The 25,647-nt window shown below is 37.0% G+C and overlaps 1 protein-coding gene across 3 annotated transcripts in view; it reads left to right on the forward strand.

The window, feature by feature from the left end:
• LOC5565305 (trissin receptor) overlaps window positions 1-25,647 on the forward strand; it is a 307,255-nt gene that overhangs the window by 212,851 nt on the left and 68,757 nt on the right. For all 3 annotated transcript variants that reach the window (XM_021846795.1, XM_021846797.1, XM_021846796.1), the window contains one exon: window positions 19,395-19,554. In XM_021846795.1, the coding sequence (XP_021702487.1) occupies window positions 19,395-19,554 (160 nt within the window). The remainder of the gene's footprint in view (window positions 1-19,394; window positions 19,555-25,647) is intronic.

Below are 25,647 nucleotides of genomic sequence, written 5' to 3' on the forward strand. Positions count from 1 at the left end.
CAACCCACCGTAACTCCGCCCACGAATGACGAAAAACAATACGATCGATCGTCAACATAGGTCCTCTTACCAGGACAATCCAACGGACACTTAAAACCGATTATCCGGAAATCGTAATCTGTCCGAAACAACGAAAAACTGTCAAGTCAATCAGACCAGGAGTGAAGGACAAGGTAGAGATCAACCAACGATCAAACGTGATACATAAAATACCATGCGGAGACTGTGAAGCAAGCTATGTAGGTATGACATCATGCCGACTGAAAGATCGGGTGTCCGGCCACCGATCGACAATCAACAAAGTTAGAGAATTCCGAGAAGCAGGGAAGGACGTGACGGGCTATAGAGATGGAAAGGCTACGGGAAAGAACAGCACTACTGGATCATTGCATCACCAACAACCACCAATTTCTACTAGACAGGGTACAAGTATTGGATTCCACTAGCAAGAAACAAAATTTAGCCATATTAGAGTCATTGGTAGTTCGACTGTAGTTCGTTGTTGGTGATATATTGGCTTTTCAGTCTTGACAAAATTAAAAACTGTTATTTTATTTTGTCCAACGTTTCGGTCCGTTTGAGACCTTCCTCAGGGACTCAATTGTCACAGTTCTTTCGTCCAGTGTGGTTCAGAACCAGGTTCTACCGAACCACACTGGACGAAAGAACTGTAAAAATTGAGTCCCTGAGGAAGGTCCCAAACGGACCGAAGCGTTGGACAAAATAAAATACCAGTTTTTAATTTTGTCAAGACTGAAAAGCCAATATATCACCAATATTAGAGTCATGCCACATCTTGAACACACCACACACTGTCAACAAGCGTACTGATACCGATAACTTGAGCGGCACGTACGCTGATGTGTTACACACTGCCAAAACGATACAACACACAACACGTAGAACAACAGAAAGAGATAACAGTAAAGTATTATAGCTATAACGACACACACATGAAATTGATATCTGGCGCGAAAGTGACGGTAGTGAATTATCGTAGGAGGTACACCAAAATTCAACCGGTAGATTTAAAACGAGCGTAGAAGAAAGGAACTCGAAACACGTGAGTTTCTTAACACCTCCTTCACAAACTGATACCCTATGATCATGTGTTTCGTTATAGTTATGGCCCGACGTACAATTATGTTTAAGACATACATGGAACGAGTGAACGGAGTGATCGTTGTCTGTAAGATTGTGTTTATGTTAATGTTTTATGCTTCGTACTAATTGTTCATTTGTAGATCCTTCGAAAAAGGCACAATAAATGTGACCGAAACGTCAGGTGTAGAACGGAAATCCGTTTATGATCTCTAGAGACTGAAAGCCGAAAACCCAAAAACATAACCAACATCACAGTCGATTCCTGTACATTCTTCTCCAAAGATCAATACGGGAAACATTGAAAAAAAAATCTTAAAAAGAAACTCAGGAAAAATCCTCAGAATGACCCATATATATTGAAATATCTAAAATAAATCAATGATTTCTGGATAGGCTTAGTGAAAAATCCGACAGAAAAATCTGGAGAAATTTATTTAGAAGACCAGCTATCGTGGTTCTGGAAAGTGGAGACTAGCCAGTCAAGCAGTACGCTACCTGTCGAGGATTCAGCATATGAGGAGTTCTTCGAACAAGACGACATATAGAAACCACAAATGGTGAAACGTGGTCATGCTGCCGAAGAAAGAGAGGTTGATCCAGCAGCTAGGCGATTCTTGATCGACAGCAATCAAGCATCTCTTGAAAGTAGTGGGATGGTTCGTCATGAATCCGGAACTGAAGAAGCAGTATGCGGAGTGCATGACTATCGGCATTATGAGAAAGGTTTCCGACAAAGATACGTGTCGTATTCGGCGCTACCTCTAAAACGTCGACATGAATTTTGCTGAAAGATACCTTAGGAATATTCCGACTGTTTCCCCAAGTGAGATAATCGGACAAGCGAACGATTGGCACGCGCAGTTTGGAATACGATAACATGCTCACGTCACGGTGCTGGTTCAAGTAAATCCGGTACAAAATCTGGTTTTGGAGAAATCTCGAATAGTCATTGTTCCCAAAACATGGTAAAGCGTAACAACATGAGCAAGTTGAGCAAGTTTACCAGATTCTGAAAGGTCAGTCGTGACGCTTGTTGATCTTCTTCTTCTTGGCATCACGTCCCCACTGGGACAGAGCCTGCTTATCAGCTTAGTGTCCTTATGAGCACTTCCGCAGTTCTTAACTGACAGCTTTCTTTGCCAAAGCTGCCATTTTCACATTCGTATATCGTGTGGCAGGTACGATTATACTCTATGCCCAGGGAAATTTCCGGGAATCGAACCCAGCCACCCTCAGTATGGCTCTGCTTAGCAGCCGCAGACTCTAACCACTCGATTAAAGAAGGTCCTTTTTCTTGTTGATCTGTTAACCTAAACTCCGAGTTCTTGGATAACCTTAAATTATCGTTGAACTCAAGTGATTTGATGTGTGTTTCTGGTGCGGAGATTCAGCTAGATTTTAGCTGTCGTATCTAGGACGCAATGTATTTTTGCTTAAAGAGGTGACAGCCGATTACAGTAATTCAATCCGGTGAGTTTATCCAATTACTTGAAACCAACACGGATAAAAATCTGGTCCCCAAATCATGATTTACAAATCATGAACTTCATAAATTCTCGCGTAACATTACTAAAGGACCTATGTACAAATGAGAGATTCTCTCTTCTCTCGTTCTCTTTCGATTATAACAGTTAGAGTGTCCATTTCCCGACCATTTTGCTCTTCCCGGGATTCGGGACAAAAATCTACGATTGTCCCGGGAAATCCCGGGATCCCGGGATTTATCAAATTTTCAATAGAACTAGCATTTAGTTAAGTTCAAATTTAACAATACATATTTTTAAATGGAATAAACAGATAATGTAACTTTTCAAAATAATATGTTAATTATTGCAAATCACATTTCAGATAAGACTTTCTTATTCTGATGAAGTAACCTAACAAAAATCAAAACTTAGCTTGATTAATTACAGATTTGCTATGGGTTTTTTTCAAATTCTCTATAACACTTATGAATGAAAGAATGATGAAACATTAAGTCATAATTTTAAAGCAATTTGCAAAGTCATAAAAACTTTAGAACAAAAGAAACGATTAAAGATCATTGGAGGTATTGTAGATCATGCTAAAAATTAATTACTGAAAATTATTGACTGAAGTTTACTGCCGTGAATCGCAAGTCAGTCCCATCTGTATTTTGTTCAAAATTGAGTTAATATAAGTTTTCATTATATTTTTTAATGATCTTTCAGCTGCACTAACGAGAAATCACTTTTTGTTCAGTAAAATTAGGAAAAAACACCAAGTCGAATTGTCTCATAATGAATGATTACTTTTAGTCTCACTGCAGTTTTCGCATCGTGTAGCACAAAAATGGATCATCTTGATATTTTTCTTGGAAAGGTAACGGAGTGAAAATCAAATTATGCAAGTTTCATCGAGATCAAAACATGTTCCAATCTCCTGAAATTTCTCAGTCAATTTTCTCAAAGCCTACTTTTTACAGATACGATTTGAAGAAGTTTAGGTGTATTATCAAATTTGATATCTTAGCATAGGCTTAATAAACGGCTAATGTTAAAAAGCAAAGCATTAAGTCTTTGAAACTAGACAAATAAAAATGTATTTCTTACTTGGTAAATTGATCTTCTCATGAAAATAATTACTCGTTTATTCTCTTTTTCATTATGCTTTTCTACTTTATCAAATAAGGTTGATAGTGAGGAAAAATGTCATTGTTTTTCATTGAATTTTAGTGTTTTTATCAAACTCTACATACATTTCGGGAATCCCGGGATTCCCGGGATGTCAGAAATAAAATCCCGGGAAACGGGAAATCCCGAAATTCGTCAAATCCCGGGATTTTTTATCCCGGGATGTCCCGGGATGGACACTCTAATAACAGTGGAATACTGAAGATTTTGGGAAGTTTTTCACTATAGATCGAAAGTCAATTTCCTTGACTAGCGTTTCATACAAAAAACGCAACAGAAGAGGTTAATGTGATTCAGTTATTAATGAAAGAGAAAGTAAACAAAGAGATCCTCTCAATGTTAGATAGCTCCTTTAGTAATGTTCCGCGAGAATTGGTTAGGTCATAATATCAGGATCAGTCATAATTATGATTCTTCATAAGCGTAACATCCAGTGTGAAAACACTAAGCGGTGCACTTTGCTTCAACTCAATCGTATCGATCACTCTTAACCCGTAGGCTACGGGGCTGACAACCAAACCCACTAGATATGGTTTTTTTTTTGGAACGGGACCGATGGGTAGATGAAGGAAATCAAGTGATTTTCACAAACCGGAAGTTGCCATCTTGGATTCAAAATGGTGCGGGCATCGATTTCCGTCATCTACCCATCGGTCCCGTTCCAAAATTACCCAAAATTTAGTGGGTTTCAAGTGATTTTCGCAAATCGAAAGTCGCCATCTTGGATTCAAAATGGCGTCAAACATCGATTTCCGTCATCTATCCATCGGTCCCGTTCCAAAAATACCCATATCTAGTGGATTTCAAGTGATTTTCACAAACCGGAAGTCAACATCTTGGATTCAAAATGGCGTCAGACTATGGTTTACGTCATCCCTATTGATACCCTTGAGAAGCACTACGGATAAACCCCACCTCTTCCCAAAACATCTCGAGAAAAAACGAATAGCTTTATTACGCCTCTAATTCTTTTTACGCTCAAAATTCGAACTTTTAACGCTCCGAATTCCAACTTACGCTCCCTCCTTCTGCGCTACGATTCTTTTTGCGCTCCCCCAATTAGGGGCGTAAAAAGAGGTTTGGCTGTACATACGAACCACTTATTAAAATTCGCCACAATTTATCGGATTATAATTAATAGCTTGGTTTTATGGAACCAAATTCAAAAACAAAAAAATGTTTTCGCGGCAACCTGGAATACCAAAGAGATTGCGATGGATAGGTCCGTGCGTACACGACGCGCCTATCGACGCCTTGATGTGAGGTGATGCTAAAACGATACATAAAGCGTTCGTATTGCAATAATCGTTCCACCTTTCAGAAGGCAAAATGTATGATTTTCGATAGTCTACTTCACAGCGTGTAGTTCATCTTCATCATCATCATCATCATCATTGATTTCATTCCTGTAAATGCGTCTTAACACTCGCAAAAACTTCCAGCTTACTACACGCTCAGTGAATTCCAAAAACTCATTCTTCTTCTTTCTGGCGTTACGTCCCCACTGGGACAGAGCCTGATACTCAGCTTAGTGTTCTTATGAGCACTTCCACAGTTGTTAACTGAGAGCTTACTATGACAATGACCATTTTTGCATGCGTATATCGTGTGACAGGTATGATGATACTTTATGTCCAGGGAAGAACTCACGCAAATAATTTAATATACTTTGCAAGAGACATTGTAGAAATTAGTGGAGGTGCTCGGTACCATTGAATGTCTGTATGTCATTTAAAAAGCTTTGTGCAGATATCTCTAGAGCACTGTTTCTCAACCTTGTTAACGGCGAAAAAACGGCTCGCTGTGAGGTGTTCGTTTCACCAAGCTTTTTACATGGTCGTGGGTTCGCGGGCCCCCTGTTGAGAAGCTTGGCTCTAGAGGAACTGTAATAATAAATGTTGTAAACAAGTGAAAAACAGGACCAGAAACATTTTTTTTACACTTTAACGGAGATTTGTGATCAAGTATGGATATATTAAAAACATTTTGTTCGAATAATAAGTTAAGCTGTATATAGAAATCAATGCCCACAACTTCAGTATGTTCTGAAGACCTTAAGATGTTCAATATTCATAGCAGTACACTATGGGCGATCAGGTGGCCAATAAACGAAAAAATGACTTGTTCGGATTGGTTTTTCTTGTACATCATTCCATAGTAAACACTTTTATTAAGTTATTCCTGGAATATCAGGGCAAGATCTTTTATATTTTAATTGATACAGTATGTCAAAGTTAGAGTTTTCAAGAAAAATTAAGAATTTAGTACAATCACAAGGTACACATTGAATGCAATATACTGCACAATCGTAATATTTTATACAGATCTTTATACACTTCATCTTCGGTAAGTAGGCCTTGACCGGGCTACAGGTCTTTTTTTCTGCGCTTGTCAATTTTTTTCTACTTTCAGGTAAATTTTTACCCCGGAGTTTTGCAATTTGGATTTCGTGTATAAAGCATTTGAAGAGAAGGTGTAATTGGCGTGCTGTGCTGTGCTGTGCAGTTGGGAAACTTCAGATAGCAAGACTCTTCGTAGGTGTTGGTGTTTCAGCCTTTTTGGACTACTTTTACTGGTGTTGCCGAAGTTAATTGAAGCCTTATCCGAATTTGCCGCTCAAGAGTTGTAAACCAAGGATTTGGATTTCAAGTTTTCGTTACTTTTGCTGTTGGAGTTTCGTTCGCTGCAAAACCTTGAGTATAGTTTTATCTTATTTATTTATTTCTTTTCCTTTTCTTGTATTTCTCGTTAGGCATAGTTTTTAATTTCTGTGATCAGTTTTCATTATGGAAACTGACGGGGATGAGGGGGACCCTAAAGAAAATACTGATTGTTCAGAATCCACTTCCTTGACCAAGCCTTTTCGTGTAAAAGTTTATCCCTCTAGTTTTTCTGGGCCTTTTGTCGTATATTTGCGAAAAAAGGAGAAACCCATTAATGTTTTACTGATTTCCTCGGAGATTTATAAAAAGTATAAATCTGTGAAGGAAATCAAAAAACTTTCTTTAGATAAATTGAGAATAGTTTTTGGATCACGAGATGAAGCTAATGCTCTCTTGGAATCCAAATTGTTTTTTAATTCCTATCGTGTGTATGCGCCTTGCGATTCATGCGAAATAAATGGAATTATATATGACGAATCATTGAATTGTGATGACATTAGGAATCATGGTTCAGGTTTTTTTCGGAACAAATCTATTTCTCCTGTCGAGATTTTGGATTGCGTCCGTTTATCGAAATTATTTATAGATGGTAATAATTCCAAATATGTACACTCTAACTGCATAAAGATTACGTTTTCTGGATCTGTACTTCCAGATTACGTAAATGTTGATAATGTAATTTTTCGCGTGAGACTTTATTACCCAAAGCTCATGCATTGTGACCGATGCCTTCTTTTTGGTCACACTTCAAATTTTTGTTCAAATAAACAAAAATGTTCAAAGTGTGGTGAATTTCATTCTTCATCCACTTGTAAAAACCTATCTAATTTGTGTATTTATTGTAAACAGAAACACAATTCTTTGAAAGAATGTGCTGTTTACATTGAAAATCAATCAAAATTCAATCAAAAAATTAAAAATAAAAATCTTCTATCTTATGCAGAAGTAATGAAATCGACAGATAACATTACTTCCGCAAATACTTTTGAAATTTTGTCAGATGATGACGGTGTTGCTAACCAAGAAAATTTTGACAATTATGTTTACAAACCTCTTAGCAAAAGAAAAAGATCGAACAATAAAACTTCTAACAATCATAATCAATTTTTTGAACCTCAACCGTCTACTTCTTTTGATGTTAGTTTTCCTCCTTTAAATGGTACTAATTCTTCTAAAAACATTCCCGGATTTCATAAAATAGAGACAAATCCTACATCTAACAGTAAAAATCAAAATACAAACAATTTATCGGAAGAGAAAACAAAAGAGGATACTGATAATTCTATTTTGAACATTTTAGAAGAAATAGTAGATTTTTTGGGATTGAACGATTTTTGGAAAAAAATAATTAAATTATTTTTACCTATTTTGGCTACCTTTTTAAATAAATTGAATTCTTTTGGTCCTCTTTTATCTTCATTTTTCTCTCTGTAATGGCTTCAATTAATTTAAATAATATGAACATTTTACAATGGAATTGCCGTAGCATTATTCCAAAATTTGATAGATTAAAAGCTTTGATTTGCAGTTATAATATAGATTTGTTTTGTTTAAATGAAACCTGGTTAGATTCATCCAAATTCTTTCATGTTTCAAAATTTAATATAATTCGAAAAGATAGAGATTCTTCATATGGAGGAGTTCTTATTGGAATTCGTGATGATATAGAATTCAAATATTTAGATTTATCAATGCATTCACAAGTTGAATATGTTGCTATTTCTATTAAAAAAGAAAAGTGTGAATTTTCAATTATTTGCTTTTATATTCCTCCAAATTCTACGTTTTCTTTATCGCAAATCAAAAATATATTGAATGAAGTTCCTCCTCCATTTTATATATTAGGCGATTTTAACGCACATAATTTTGCTTGGGGTAGTAACAAGACGGACGGTAGAGGTTCATTGATTATGGATTTAATCGATGATTTAAATTTGCATATCCTAAATGATGGATCTTTTACTAGGATTGTTGTACCACCAAATCACCATTCATGCATTGACTTGTCTTTATGCTCTAATAGTTTATCTTTAAAATCTTTTTGGAAAACTATTGACGATCCTAATGGTAGTGATCACTTACCAATTTTAATTGAAATTCAAAATCCTGTTCGTGGTAAATTAGTTAATGACTCTAATCTTCCTGATATATGTAACAATGTCAATTGGACGAAATTTACTGATCTTGTATCCTTTTCATTAATTCATCTTATTGATTCGGTATCTCCAATTGACAATTACAATAATTTTTCAAAATTAATAATTGATTGTTTACTTAAATCACAAAATAAAAAAAATGTTTCGCGATTTATTAAAAAAAATCGTCCTTCTTTCTGGTGGGATAATGAATGTTCCATTGCTTTGAAAACTAAATCTGATGCTTTTAAATTATTTAAATTTAAATCAAGCTCCAGAAATCATTATTTTGCATATCGTAAAACTGAAGCACAATTCATAAGACTAACTAAATCCAAAAAAAGAAATTATTGGAAAAAATTTTGTTCAAAATTTAGAGAGAGAAACTTCTTTATCTACCTTGTGGACTGTTGCCAGAAATCTAAGAAATTATGATCCCGCCGTTCCTACTGTTTTAGAATATTCAGAAGAATGGATACATGAGTTTGCTTCAAAAATTTGTCCTGATTTTGCCCCACGTTCCATTAAATTTAAAAATAGTTCACTAAATTATTTTCCTGAGCTTTGTTGTCCATTTTCATTACCCGAGTTCAATTTAGCATTATCAATTACTAAAAATACTGCCCCATCTATTGATAACATTAAATTTATTGTGTTAAAAAATTTACCTGATGATGGAAAAATTCGTTCACTTTCAATATATAATACTTTCCTATCTCAAAATATCATTCCTAATGAATGGCGCTTTATCAAAGTTATCAGTATCCTAAAGCCTGGCAGAGATCCATCTTCAGCTGATAGCAGAAGACCTATTAGTTTATTATCTTGTTTGCGTAAACTTTTGGAAAGAATGATTTTGAATCGTCTTGAATTGTGGGCTGAAAACAATAACATTTTTTCATCATCTCAATTTGGATTTAGGAGAGGTCGTGGTACTCGCGATTGTGTTTCACTTTTAGCTTCACAAATTCAACTTTCATTTAATAAAAAACAGGACTTAGTTTCCACTTTTCTTGATGTTTCTGGAGCCTATGATTCTGTTCTAATTGACTTATTGTTTGAAAAGATGAATAATTTCAAAATTCCCAGTATGTTTTCTAATTTCTTATATAATTTATTTTCTTTCAAAATTATGATTTTTTTCCATAATGGAGACTCAAAATTATTAAGATATAGTTATTTTGGACTTCCACAAGGATCATGTTTAAGTCCATTTTTATATAATTTGTTTACCAGCGATATGGCATCAATAATTCCTAATGGCTGTTATTTGCTTCAATTTGCTGATGATAATGTTATTTCTATCAGCGGCAAAAGTAGAGAAGTCATTAGTCATTTTATGCAATGTGCCTTGAATAATATTGATTCATGGGCTCATGAGAACGGATTTTCGTTTTCTGTTCAAAAAACTAAATATATAATCTTTTCGAGAAAACATTCGAACATTTCCATTAATTTATATCTTAATGGAATCGAAATTGAACAAGTTGATGAATTTAAATACCTTGGCATATGGTTTGATTCTAAATTAAATTGGAACTTTCAAATTAAACAAATTCAAAAAACATGTTCGAAACGAATCAATTTTCTCCGTACTATTACAGGTACTTGGTGGGGTGCTAATCCATCTGATTTGATTACACTTTACAAAATTACTATTCGTTCAGTAATGGAATATGGTTGTTTCACTTTTGGAAGTGCTGCACAAACACATTTTATCAAACTTGAAAAAATACAATTTCGTTGTTTGAGAATTTGTTTGAAACTTATGAATTCAACTCATACTCAATCAACAGAAATATTGACTGGTGTTGTACCACTTAAAATTCGATATCAAGAACTGAATTGTAAATTTTTGATGAATTGTTTATCAAATAATCATCCAATTATCAATATTTTGAAGTCCTTATTCGAGATTAACCCAACGAGCAAAATATTGGAATCTTACATTCATTGCTCATCTGAAAATATTGTACCAATTTCATATAATAGTTTTTATAATTTTGAAATTAATATTCACACTTTTCAACCTTTGATTGATTTTTCTCTATTCCATGAACTGAAACAAATTCCAAACCATCTTTATTCTTCTTTTGCCAATATTTTATTTATACGTAAATTTGATGGAATTACTTCTTCACAATTTTATTTCACTGATGGATCTTTAGCTCAAGGTATCGCGGGTTTTGGAGTATACAATGAATTTTTGGCTCATTTTTCAAATTAAAATCTCCTTGCTCCATATTCATTGCAGAATTGATTGCATTATACTTTACCTGTAACTTGATAAAGGATTGCCCACCAAATGTTTACATTGTATGTTCTGATAGCTTGAGTTGTCTTCATGCTTTGAGTTCCATCTCTTTCAATTTCAAAACTCATCATATTTTATTCATGATGAAAAAAATATTATTCAATTTGCATAGTCAAGGATTTATCATTAAATTTGTGTGGATTCCTGCTCATTGTAGATTATACGGTAATGAGCAGGCTGATTCATTGGCTAAACTTGGTGTTGATCGGGGTATAACTTATGATCGTGATATTTTTCCTTCTGAACATTATACTAAATTAAAAATACATTCCCTTGATAATTGGCAAACTTGCTGGAACTCCAGTAATAAAGGAAGATGGTGTCATTCAATTTGTCCAAAAGTCAATCATTTTCCTTGGTTTAGAAATATACCAGGATCCAGAAATTTTATTTGTACATTTTCGCGATTGATTTCAAATCATTATATTTGTAACAATCATTTATATCGTATCAATATTGTAGATTCAAATTTATGTGAATGTGGTGAATCTTATGAAGACATTGATCATATTGTACTTCAATGTTCTAGGTTCATTCTACCGAGAAATAAACTATTTAATAATATAATAAATTATGGCCATTCAATTCCTGTATCTATTCGGGATATACTGGGTACAAGATGTTATCATATATTTAAACTCTTATTTGGTTTTTTGAATGAAATCTCATATATTGCTTGATACTCGTGCTTTGTGTGTGTTTTTTTATTTTTATTTTCAGATATGAAGATGCATTCTTTTTTGGCAGACCCCCTCCCTCATCCTGTTTTGGAAGTCAACCCATACTTCATTTAACAATGGATTCATGTTGCAGTTTGTGGCTCTGCTATGGTCATATTTTTGCCGTATGAGCCTTTAGTTTTAAGTTCATGTTTAACTTGTTTTGTAATGTTGTATGAAAAGATGAAGAGGTTTTGTGCCTCTTTGAGAAAGATTTCGGTACGAAATCACTCAAAGGGGTTTTTCCCTCTTCCAAATTTTTTGTTAAAATAAATAAATAATAATAATCTTTATACACTGTCCAATAGCTTATTCAAAAAGCTATCTAAGAAAAAACAAATTAAATAAAAATTCGTACTTTAGGTCGGAAAAATTCGGGGAGCGCACTGAAAAAAAAATGATTATATATCGAAACTTTATACATCCCATACTTTTTTTTCCCAAGTTGCTTCAGGCTAAAATTTATTACCAAGGTTACTTTGAGGTGCAAACTAAAGGATCGTGAAGAATTAAGCTGCACAAATTTGCACTTTTTAAGGGCTTTTTGAATTTTTCCAATATTTTTAACTAATTTCTATTAAAAACAGCTGAAAACTAATTCAGAGAATAAATGAATATCGCTAAATCATTCATAGTATCATATCAATGTAAGATCTAAAATTTATAATGGTTTGCACAAGGTTTATCACATAAATGGCTTATATGCATCATTAGTAACAAAACTATTATTTCGCTATAGGCCCTATTCAAAAGTTAGTCTTGGAAACTTGTTTTTGAAAATAAAACATTAAATTTGTATCACAAAACTCATAAATACGATAAGAGATGGAAAAAATATTTTTGGCCGTCAGTCAGTATGGAAACCGCCCATAGTGGCAGTAAACTTTCCGAGTCATATGAAGCTTTATGGATAGGAACGAGAAAGTTTCACGGGAATTGGGTGAGTATAAACTGAAGTAGATTTGATAAATCAAAATGACTTGAACTCCAGGTTGATTTGGATGACCAATATCCAATATCTTGTCAAAATTTGTGAACACGTCTGTTAAGGCTAAATAAGTGCCGTAAACCACAAAACGTGGACATCACTCTCTTAAAATTATTTATGAACCTGTGTAGATTATGGTGAAAACTTCAGAATGTTTTGGGGGCTTTAGCATTATTCTAGGTTAATTTTATTTTTTTCTTAATATCGTGCTGCATCATATCAGGTATCAGAAGGCCGGCTCCAAAGGCACGTTCCCCACCAGTTGGGAGATTTGTGCCATCGCCATATTTGAGCCTATTTCATCATCTACCCGATGGGAGAGGAAAGGGAAGGGAAAGATGGGAGGAAATAGGAGTGGGGTCCCTTGAAGAGGGAAGATCGCATAAGCGAAATGAGAGCATGTAGCTCCATACCACAATGGGTTCGAACAGCGCCCTAAAAAGGGCACTGCAAAACGCATGAGCGTAAAGAGAGTCTATAGCTCATTACCACAGCGGGTTACGAATAACAAGATGTCCTGAAGATTCAGGCTTCTGTATTCAGTTTCACTTAATAAGTGTTTACCAAGTAATTGGAATCGCATTTGCGCAAAAACTGGACAGTTACATATCAGGTGATACGAAGTTCCATAATCGGAGTCACAACTATCACACACAAATGAGTCAGCACGCTGAATATTTGCCATGTGATAGTTGAGTCGGCAGTGGCCTGTCAACGCTCTGACCAAGAGACTGCAATTCTGCTTTGACAGATTTGTTAAATACTTCGCCACCTTTGGAGATGGCTCAGTAATATACAATTTTGTTTGACGACACGACTCCAAACTATTCCAATATTGCTTGTGCTGAGTTGCTGCCCAAGAGTTTATCTGAAGCTTCACCCAGCACTTCGAAATTGGAATAGCCGGCTCAGGGCCAATGAAGTCATGCGATGCTCCATCGCGAGCTAGCTCATCAGCCAATTCATTTCCAGCGATGGAAGAATGGCCAGCTACCCATACAAGGTTTACAGAGTTGACTGAATTCAGTTCCTCAATTTGAGTTCGACATGCGATAACAAGCTTCGACCTTGAGTTGGCCGAAGCGAGAGCTTTTATAGCAGCCTGACTATCTGAACAGAAGTATATGACTTTACCCATTACGCGCTGTTGAAGTGCTGATTGCACTCCACACATAAGAGCAAATATTTCCGCCTGAAAAACGGTGCAGTTTCTACCAAGTGAGTAAAACTGATTCAGCCTTAGCTCACGAGAATATACTCCTGCACCAGCTCTACCTTCAAGAAGGGAGCCATCAGTGTAACATACTATATTGTTTGATATACTTCTTTCCAAATAGCCAGCCGTCCACTCTTCCCGTGAAGGGAATTGAATGGTAAGTGACAAGCAATTGTGAGATCACTTGGAGCAAGGACAATTTTGTCCCAATTCACCAAAAGTGGAAACAACGAAGTGTGTGTAGATCTACGATTCACTGGATTTTTCTCCAGTTGATCCAGTACCCATAAACGGTAAGAGCAAGAAAATGCTTCTTGTTTAAGATATATGTGTAGTGGCGCAACGTCGAAAAGGGCCTCGAGCGCTGCTGTGGGAGTTGTAGAGAACGCACCAGACATCGCCATCAAGCACATCCTTTGGAGATGGCCCAATTTTGATTGGATTGTTCTCACTTCGCCCTTTTGCCACCACACAAGACATCCATATGCCAATATTGGTCGAACAACTGTTGTGTAAATCCATTTGATATATTTGGGTTTAAGGCCCCAAGTTTTACCAAAGGTTCGCCGGCATTGACCGAAGGCCATACAAGCTTTTTTGACTCTGAAATCAATGTGAGCTGTCCATAAAAGTTTGGAATCTAGAATGACTCCGACATACTTTACTTGATCAGTCACATTAATCTCAGTGCCAAAAAGACGTAAAGGTCGAATTCCATCGCGGTTTCGTCTTTCCGTAAAAAGAACAATAGATGTTTTATTCGGGTTAACCGAAAGGCCATATTGGCGACACCAACTCTCGACTACCTGAAGAGCACTTTGCATCAGGTCGAATAGGGTGCTTATGCACATACCAACTATCAGAGCTAGATAGTCGTCGGCAAATCCATAAGTTGGAAAACCGCTATTATTGAGTTGTCTCAATAGCGTATCTGCTACGAGATTCCACAAAAGTGGTGACAAGACTCCCCCTTGGGGGCATCCGCAAACACTCAATTTTCGAATCGCTGCTTGACGCAATGTCGAGAAGAGATGTCGGTTTTTGAGCATTTGATGAATCCAATTGGTAATCATTGTAGGTAGCCCATGGTTTCGTGCGGCTTCCAATATGGCATCGAAAGACACGTTATCAAAGGCACCCTCAATATCCAAGAAAACACCCAAGCAGGATTGCTTCTGAGCGAATGCTTTCTCGATATCGTATACAACTTTGTGTAAAAGAGTCACAGTGGACTTTCCAGATTGGTAAGCATGTTGATTCACATGAAGAGGCATGTTTGCCAAATAAACATCACGGATGTGATGATCGATAATGCGTTCCAGACATTTCAGAAGAAAAGAGGTCAGACTGATTGGTCTAAAACTCTTTGCTTCCTCATACGACGCACGTCCTCCTTTTGGGATAAACTTTACAGTAATATCACGCCAGGATTTGGGAATGTACCCGGTAGCAAAACTGCTTACAAGTAGCTTTTTCAAAACATGTTTGATAGACTCAAATCCCTTTTGGAGCAGAACAGGATAAATCCCATCCGCTCCTGGAGATTTGAAAGGAGCAAAACTATTAAGTGCCCATTGAATCGATTCAGTAGTTACGATACTGCGAGCCGAGGCCAGAGACTCGTAACTACATGAAAAGACATTTGGTTCATCCGTAGATGCTATGTCCACACATCCGGGGAAGTGTGTATTGAATAAACATTCTAAAACTTCTTCATCGGAAGAAGTAAAGTCACCATTAGGTAAGCGAATTTCGTTCACTTGGAAATCCTTAGATTTTGCAAGAATTTTGTTCAACCGACTGACTTCACTCAAACTGGAAACATTTGTACAAAGGTTTTTCCAGCCGGATCGTTCAGCAGAACGAAGAGCCTTCTTGTAAGCCTTGCGAGCTGACTTGAACGACTCTGATCCAGCTGAACGGCGTCTGTTCCAACTCCTTCTACATTGTTTCCTGAGTCTAGTCAGATCGGAATTCCACCATGGGGTCCCTCTTGTAGTCTTTACAGACCGCAGAGGACATGCTTCTTCAAAAGCTTCCATAATGTAGGATGTTGTAGTATCAACGGCATCATCCAGATCACTTGGATTTTCAATGGACGGAGAATATCCATGAAATTTGGTCGCAACCAATTCAATGTAGAGTTCCCAGTTTGTTGACCGGGGATTCCTAAAACGCAAAGTCTGCGCAGTTACATTTGAATGTTCAAAGAAGATGTAGCGATGATCAGATAATGATTCCTCATCTGATACATGCCAATTCGTCAACTCGTGACTGATTCTATTCGAGCAGAGCGTTATGTCTAACACTTCTTCTCTATTAGAAACCATGAAGGTTGGGCGATTGCCTATGTTAAGTAATCCAAGGTCTGTACTACTTAAGTATTCCATCAGACTGGAGCCTCTCAAATTGATATCCGAGCTGCCCCAGATGATGTGATGAGCATTGGCATCACTGCCCACAATCAGCGGAAGGCCTTTTGTTACGCAGTGTACGACAACTCGTTTGAAGTCATCCGTTGGGGATGGTTCATCATGTGGTAAATATACCGAACAATAGACGTATTTCCTGTTGAGGTCACCAACAGAAACATCGATTGTGACAGCACATACATCTCTGGTAGTTAACTCAGAAATGAGTGTAGCAACGATTGCTTTATTAACGAGCACGCATGCGCGGGGCATGGAGCGCGAGTTTGCCATTTCAAGCTTGCTAAAAGTAGCAAAAACTGGGTCCACAAGGTTACCTAGATAGAAGTTCCCTCTACGAAAGTAGGGTTCTTGAACTAGCGCCACTTGGGCTGCACCATTTTGCATGAGTCTGCAAAGATTGATCGTTGCTGTTCTTTTATGCTGAAGATTGATCTGAGCTAACCTAACCGTAGCCACTACCCAAACTAGGCAGGATTAAGCTTTTTGCAATCTCAGCACGAAAAAGACCAGCAACGAAAAAACCAGATCGGTATCTATTTAAAGTCGCCAAAGGCGAAAGAGCACAGAATACACTGTGTAAAACGCATAATGCGAATCCATATAGGTGATAATTTAAATTAAATGTCAACATATTCATAATCCCACCCTTATTAAGCCTCAGGATAGAGACTGAAGAAGGGCAGCCGATTATCTCGGAGAAACACAAGGTCACCTGCACCATTGCTCCGGGTAGCACAGGAAGGACTCAATACTGTGGAGGGCGCCCTGGTACCCCACAGGCTCCGTTTGCGGTTAGGTTTTATTTAGACCCCCCTAACCATTCATTCTTAGGCACGGTACGCATCACACCATAAATTAGGGGTCACCTGTGAGGTGGACTTTTACCACCGGAACAGGCAGTCCGTAGTGTTAATTCTTAGCCAGTTGAAACAACCGCTACCGACACTACGCGGCTATCTAGGCTGCTCGGGAAAAGGAGGTTAATATTGATGATTAACTCCTGACGTGCCCAAGCAGCCAACGAAAATTCTGAAAACTTCAGAATGTTTTGGGGGCTTTAGCATTATTCTAGGTTAATTTTATTTTTTTCTTAATATCGTGCTGCATCATAACTTATAACAAATAACGGGTCTATTCACTTTTTGTATGAAAACATTTTGTTTCCAAATGATAAATGAGTTCCAAATACGAGCAATTTGAATTTTGGTTGTCAGCCCCGTAGCTTACACGGGTAGAAATCATAAGATGAAAACATACTGGAATCATGATATCATGAGTCATAATCTTGTTTTTGGATTCTGATTCCTACCCGTGAAGGATGGGAAACACTCACTCAGTTATTGCGTTTCCCTCACTCGCTTCCACGCACAGTCGGGAGCGAGAAAGCCGTTTCGCTAACCAAACCAAACCAACCCTTGAACTAATCCACGATGACGTCACGCTGCAACTTCCAGCGGGAAGAAAATCTTTACTGCGGGCCGTGTTTACAAAAATGATCAATTTCGCTGCACATTCATCCACTCAATGTTCATCCGGTGAACATTCATTCACTGGATGTTGGTTCGGATGCCATTTTATGTAAACACGGCCCCCATTTACAGTGGAAAATAAAAATAAAGTTGACAATAAAAGAAGAAGAAAAGTTTCACACAACGCACGAGATTTTGATACAAAATCATTTGCTCACGTTCATGTCGTCAAAAACGATTCTATCATATGACCCTTAAGAAATTTGTCAAAATCCAATTTAATGTTTTCATAAGAAAGGGTTGTTTAAATTCTATCAGAAAAACATAAAATAAGTGCTTTGCGTGAATAAAATGTGGAAATACCTGCGAATGAGTTAAACGGATGAGACGATTCATGCATGGTGTTTTATTTGTTAAGTTGCGTGAGTTACAACTCAAATATGCAAAATCTCAAGCAGGAGATTTGAGAATGTTATACAGCGCTTGGAGGAATTACTGTGAATCTCTTCAAGAACTATTGAAAGTATTCCTAGAAGAATTCGTTTAGAAATTCTCAGCAGGTTTAATGGTTTAATAATAATCCGATAAACACATGAAGAAAAAAAATAAGACACTATACTGCATACTTGTTAAATCCCTCACAGTAACTTAAAAAGATGATAATAAATCTTCGAGCTGTTTAGTAGAATACCTATAAGTAGATGAAAAACCCGAATTTAGTACTATACCATTTAATTCTACTAGAGTTTGTATCCTTTGACAAATACGCGTATTTCGACCTCAACTGTAAGGCCGTCTTCAGTATCATGTACTAGACTCGACTTCCAAGTACTAGACTCAGAGTCTAGTACACGACACTGAAGACGGCCTTACAGTTGAGGTCGAAATACGCGTATCTGTCAAAGGATACAAACTCTAGTGGAATTAAATGGTATAGTACTAAATTCGGTTTTTTCATCTACTTAAAAAGATGTATGGTGGATCATTTAGAAGATTTGATTTTTTCTATCAAGATAATTAAATTTAGATCTTTGGACGAAATCTTAATTGTCTATGGACTTAAAGAATTTTAAAAGTACTTTATCATAATGCTAAAGGAAATTTTTAATATTTCAAATATAAAGTTAATAGGCGAAGCATATTTGATTCAAGAATAGTTTTTTAACGAAGCTTAAAATTTTGAAGTGCTATATAGTTTTTTAAAATGTACGCGATTGAAGCTATAATCAGCGTTAGATTACATTAAACACTTGCTTCCAATTCAACACCGCGAAATGTATACTAAGTTTCCTCTATATCACATCTTATTGCTACAACATTCCACTCAGCCGGTTTCAAGCTTCCATCGGTGGCTAGAAATTGGAAAAGTTTCCAAGTCGTTTGTGCTTCCGTCATGTTATGAACTCCGTAAAAAGACCCCGCCGTCGTCCCAGGCAGGAAAGATGCAAAACATAATTAAGGTCTTTAGTCGACACTGAACCGTTTTTACCGGAAGTTGTCAGTGTGAAAGTCTCGCCGTTTGCTAAACGGAGACTTGGTCCGTAAGTCCTTAAATGTGATTTCGGTGCACTTGAAAGCACCGCATTAGCTCACGAATCTGATTCGAACAATCCAATTAACTTCTTAACTTGTTGTGGTAGCACTCAATTCATGGTTTTAACAGAACGTTAATATTTGTTCCGTGTTTCTTCTTGTTTCAGTTGGGTATTTGGTGACTTCCTGTGCAAGATGTACCAATTTGTGCACTCGTTGAGCTACACGGCGTCGATTTTCATCCTGGTGGTGATTTGCATGGAGCGATACTTTGCCATAATCCATCCCATCACGTGCAAGCAGATATTGACCTCCAGGAGGTTGAGGGTAAGTATAGCAGGTCAAATTTCCTAAATCAGAAAAACACCCACTCATTTTGCTAAAACGAACTCATCGCAACGAATGCATTCAATTTGGATTCCCGTCGCCATTGCCACTGAGCTTGTTCGCGCGAAGGAATCCCATGGAACGTAATTAGCTGGAAAATCCAATTAAACGACAAAAATGAAACATTTCGATTTTGAATTAATTTCGCTTCGGGCTGTTCATCTAAAGAGCACATCTGTTCGGATGGCAGTCGAATGAGCTCATCAAAATTTAATTCCCTGTCCCGATTCCAAGTATCTTTTTTGTAATTCTTCAAGACCTTTATTATCAAATTAGCATTCATGACAAACTGCTAGATTCCAGAGCTGAACTTTATCCCATGACGCAATATGGTGTTCCCGGTCAGGCACTAAGCTTGGGAAATGACTAACCTGAAGGAATCTGGGCGAATGGACCTTCACTTGAGTTAATCTGATACAGCAGGTTGCCTGCTTAGAAGGAAAAGTTAAGGAATGCCCATAAATTACGAGACGCATTCATTGGACAAGGTGGGATTGAGTGGAATGTCCATTCAAAATTTGAGAAGGCCCCATACAAATATATGATAAAAGAGAAAAAACGGTGCAACGGTGCAGTTTTTGCATGGCGTAGTTAATGGATCTTCAATCAGATGTTTGCTTTATTGTGCTGTAAAGCAAGAGATGTACTGCCGTAATATGATGAAGGAGCGTATGTGGCATTGGAAATATCAGCAAATTTAGGAATAAAACTTAAAACATCGGCAACAAATATGACAGTTTAGGATGAGAATTTTTGGATTGTTATTATTTTTAATTCTAACGGCGCTTACGTCATTCCATCCAATTACGAAAATACACCTGCCCCGTAAAGGACTATGAAAGTACGCTTCTAACATTATATATACTCTTTGTTTCTCTGGTCGAATGCAAATCAGATCAAATGGTGGACTACGGTGCATTTTGGACTTGCTAGTGCATAAAAGATGACCGTCTGCAGCAACAAAGTTGAACAGAGGGAAGAGCAGAAGGTTTTCCCTGTTGGGCCAGAGAAAGTAGGTCGTTTGTTTCCAAGGATAAGAAATTTAATTTACAGCTTCTGCCGAGGATATGAGATATGGATTAAGTTTCATGGAGAAAGAAAAAAGGAGGTAGAAAATCTGATTTATTCAGTCTTTATGGCTCACATTGATGTGTTCAGCAGACGGAATAAACTGCAAACAATCGCTTCTGGGGACGGACCTGGTGTAGTGAATAGAACACATACCTTTCACGAAGAGGAACTGGGATCGAATCCCAGAGATAATCACTTATAAGCTTCAGGTTATATAGTGACGACGTGATGATAAGCTTAAAAAAAGAAGTGAAACCGTTGATCCGCAAATGAATCGAAAGAATAAGTTACGTGAGTGTACATTCAAGAGTTCCCAGGCACTGTGAGTAACCGTGCAGCGCGAATGATGACTATTATTCGCGTTTGGTCAGAGGACTGACACGGCTGTCATTAGCATACGTATTGGCACTTTCTCACATCATTTTGGTACTTCGCGTATTGTTCCCTTTTTTTTTGTTGGCTTACCCTAACTTGCTCTTGATTTTTGAGTATATGGTTTGCTGTTAGTGTTAGTTTCTGTCAATTAAACATATCGCATCAAATCGTCGTATTTGATAACGCCTTTTGCATCAAATCGTCGTATTTCATAATTACCTTTGTTCTTATTTTTTTGTTGGATGTTTTACACATCAACTAAATATTATTGATGTGCCCTGAATATAAAACTCTCTTTCAGTGGATATTCCGGAGGGAGTTTTGGATTTTTTTTTATGAGAATGTTGAATTCCAATGGGTGATCAGAAACTCGGAAGCAAGTTCTGAGCATCCAGTTGGAATCCTTAGGTTTCTATAAAAATTCTGAAATTTCAATAGAAGTTCTGGATTTCAGTAAAATTTTGAGATGTGGTTTTATGCGAAGTATCTTGAGGTTTAGGTGAGAATGCTGGGGAATTATTGGAGTCCGGTAAGTACCCGATCTTTTGAAATACTTAAAAGTTTATCATTTTCTATATAAAACAATCAAAATATATATTCATGACGAATATAAAACATTATCTTGATTTTTTTTTTCAAAATTTTATGTGGACAAAATTATGGAACCCAGATAGCCGTAGCGGTAAGCGCGCAGCTATTCAGCATGACCAAGCTGAGGGTCGTGGGTTCAAATTCCACCGGTCGAGGATCTTTTCGGGTTGGAAATTTTCTCGACTTCCCAGGGCATAGAGTATCTTCGTACCTGCCACACGATATACACATGCAAAAATGGTCATCGGCATAGTAAGCTCTCAGTTAATAACTGTGGAAGTGCTCATAAGAACACTAAGCTGAGAAGCAGGTTCTGCCCATTGGGGCCGTAAACGCCAGAAAGAAGAAGATGTGGACAAAATTATATAATAATTCCATTATATACCGTTTTGATTCATATTAAGGAAACTTAAGGACTCAGGGAAATATAAACCAGCATAGAGCATACAAAATAAATCATTCTGTATGATTCCTTAGCGCTATCGAGCGTCGGAAGCCTTTTACTTTCGAACGGTGGGTGAAGAATACGCTTCCACAACTTTAATAATTTTAAATAAATGAAAATGTGTGGCCTTTTCATGATTCCTCACTTTTGCCTCATATTCCGGACACTTTGAATCGAATTCCGGACAGCTCATGATAATCATTAATGGAACAGTCAAATCATCAATCGAAATCGTTAAACCACCAAAGAGACATCTAAGGTAGTTGGGCATTATAAATTTTCAAAGATATTTATGGAAAAAGTTTACTAAAACGAGCCTTGAAATTGAGAACTTTTGAACAGCAAAAATTGAAACATTTCGCGTGAAATGTTTCCCATACAAAGTAGAGTGTCCGGAATTTGAAGCTGTCCGTAATATGAATCAAAATGGTAATATAATAAATACTATATCTCGAATACTTTTTCAAATGGACGTAAGTCGCAAAATATGAAAAAACGGGTTTTTAGTTATAAACGATTGCAAAAGTAGCAAAAATCATGCCAATTTAAGAATTTCAATGTATACCGTCCATAAAAAAAATTGGAATTATTTTTACACAATGACGAAACATTACTATCATCCCTATCGAGAAAAACAATCGGTTACACCCTTTTGCTTACAAATCGACGAATCCATCAAAACAACTGTTTGCATAGATACACCCGAGTGAAAACAGCAAAAGTAGTAAAAAAAACATTGAAACAGATCGACTTTTGTCGTTTTGATTTCAGCTGTTGTGTTTGATTAAAGCCACATTGTGCAACTTAGGGTTAAACAAATCTGAAGTGGAATTAGGGTTATTCAATCAGAATTTACGAGTCAAGATCTGTTCGAAGCCGTTTATGCTCAGATATTATATATTATAGATATGATGACGCTTTAATGGGGGGAGTTAAGCGTGAATAACCTTACAAAAATTTCGGTGGTCCCATACAAAAAGTGTAGCAAAAAGAAGAGGGGAGTGTGGCAAAAAATGTTGAAGTTTAGCGTGAAATAATTTGTGTACCATACCTTAGCTTCCGGATCTACAACATCATGCGTTCGTTAAACTTAAATTAATAAAAAAAAGCTCCTCTACTCGTTCCTCCTCTGCGCATTGGGAACGTAAATGTTTTGGGTGACCAAATCCACGACCCAGACAACCAGAAATCGCATGAAAGTTCACGTTACAACTCGTTTATTCATACTAATTACATCAAACCCGCAAAACACCGTGGATAAACTCGTCAGATTGATGACCTTCCTCGCATAAAACACTTCTTTTCTGAGTTCACTTGTACATTTTGTTTCATCTCGTACACTCGTACAAACAAAATCGGATCATTCCGTAGCAGCTGTCAAATCAACATTTGTTATCATAAGTTAAGTCGGATAAGATCACAGGTTTGTTCGGTAGAAAATTTATACACTCGCATTGTATATTATTATTCATCACATAATGTATGCACGCATATCGCCTCCACTTTTGTACGTAGAAGGCCTTTTCGCGACATCTAATAAGTTAAATGTTGCACATATAAAGCCTTCTGGTGATTTCGTTATGCGTACATTTTGGTTGTCTGGGTTGTTAACGACGGAGAGTTTTGGGCGCAGTTTGACCATCACCAGATAGTGGTCAGATCAGAGTCGATGTTAGCGCCACGATAGGTCCTGGACGTCGATAATGTCGGAGTGTGTTTTGGTTGTCTGGGGATGTTCTCCAGGTCTGATTTATCGCCGGTTTCTTCGTCGACACAAGCGACACGGTCGTGTAAAACAAATCCGTACGAAAAGAGTGCAGTTCTCCTTTGAGCTGGAACGTTTCCGTTACCGTTCCCGTCGATGGCGATCGTGTTCATTGGTGCGGCAACACCCTCGGTAGTCTCAGCTCAGCTGTTGGTCGATTTTTCGGTGGTGGTGATTCTTATCACTGCGGCTCGAGCGCTTATCCCTATCGCGTAATTTTCACCAGGATAATCGACGGGGAGGCTCCCGTGAGCGAGGCGGCAACCGGGAAGTACCTAGGCATATCTGGTTTGGGATGATTGATATAAGTACGTAGGATATCCTAGAAAGTAATGTATTGCGGCGCTTATATTAAATCCACATCCAGCGGCGGCGGTAACGCGCAGAAGATATGCGCGCAATTCAAACGCAACGTCAAAATTCAAGTAGGCTTGGATTTTTTCATTCTTCAAGGACGCAAATGTTTCAAATTTGCTAAATCTGAAACATTTGGTGATTTTCATTATCACTGCAACGGTATATCGACATTTTCAGATAATCGCATTACGTGGATTTATCTTGCAGAGCACAATACAACTAACCTTACAGAAGATTTGGTTCCAATTCAATCAAAACTAACTGCAGACTCAGCTGCAAACTAACAAACTAACTTGGCTGTTTCAAAACATATAAAAACAACCCGTTGTTTATTTTAATAGTATATTGTCTATAAAAATTGAGTTTTTTTTTGTTGTTTAATTCAAGTATAAGTAAGCAAACATGCAGATGACAACATAACGTAACGTATTGACGAAAGTAACGCACATGCTTTCAGCTCGACTTATGGAAATGTCTTATCTCGGTTTATGGTAGCAAAACGTGGTAATATATATTTTCTCAAAAAACATATTTTTTCTAATTAAACTGTAATTATTACCGACAGAATGGTAGATCTTTTATGAATTATGTATGAACGACATATTCTTATTGAATAAAACGTCTGGACCTTAAATGGGAATAAAATTTAGATCAAAAATCTTCGAAGTTGTTTATCTCAACAAGAAATGCAAGGGACTTACGTCTATTTGAAAAATTGTTCGAGATATAATGTAAAAAAATATATTATAATAAGATATACATATTATATTTTGATTCAATTTTATAATATTTTTGTTTTGCTCCTCTAGTCTGGAAGTTTTCCAAAATTTCGATTATTCATAACTGTGACCCATTTGGGCAACGTTATTATTATTATTTATCTTTATTAGGGAGATTTTCAGCCCTTGGCGGGCAACGTTGACTTCGGAGATATATCGAGATTTCCAAGGGTTTATTGGGATTTCAGAAGGAGATTGCTCAAATTCAAAAGTGGATATATAAAGAATTTAAAATCTTGAATAGGGGACGGACCTCGTGTAGTGGTTAGAACACACGCCTCTCACGCCGAGGACCTGGGATCGAATCCCATCCCCGAGATAGTCACTAAAAAATTCAGTGACGACTTCCTTCGGAAGGGGAGTAAAGCCGTTGGTCCCGAGATAAACTAGCCCAGGGCTAAAAATCTCGTTAATAAAGATAGAAAAAAAAAAATCTTGAAGCGCTGGGGTTTTTTTCATGGGATTAGTTAGAATTTGGTCGATCTTCAGGGGAAGTTAAACAGTATGCTGAAATTCCGAGAATGAGCTGGTATTCTTACAGAATATCCGTATTTGATTTATAGCTTCCAGGCATTTAAAAAGAATTTTCAGGATTCCAAAATGAATGGCATTCTTAGTTCCCACATTTCAAAAAGTATCTATCATATGAT

Source organism: Aedes aegypti, chromosome 2 (assembly GCF_002204515.2).
Source record: "Aedes aegypti strain LVP_AGWG chromosome 2, AaegL5.0 Primary Assembly, whole genome shotgun sequence".
Lineage (NCBI taxonomy): Eukaryota > Metazoa > Arthropoda > Insecta > Diptera > Culicidae > Aedes > Aedes aegypti.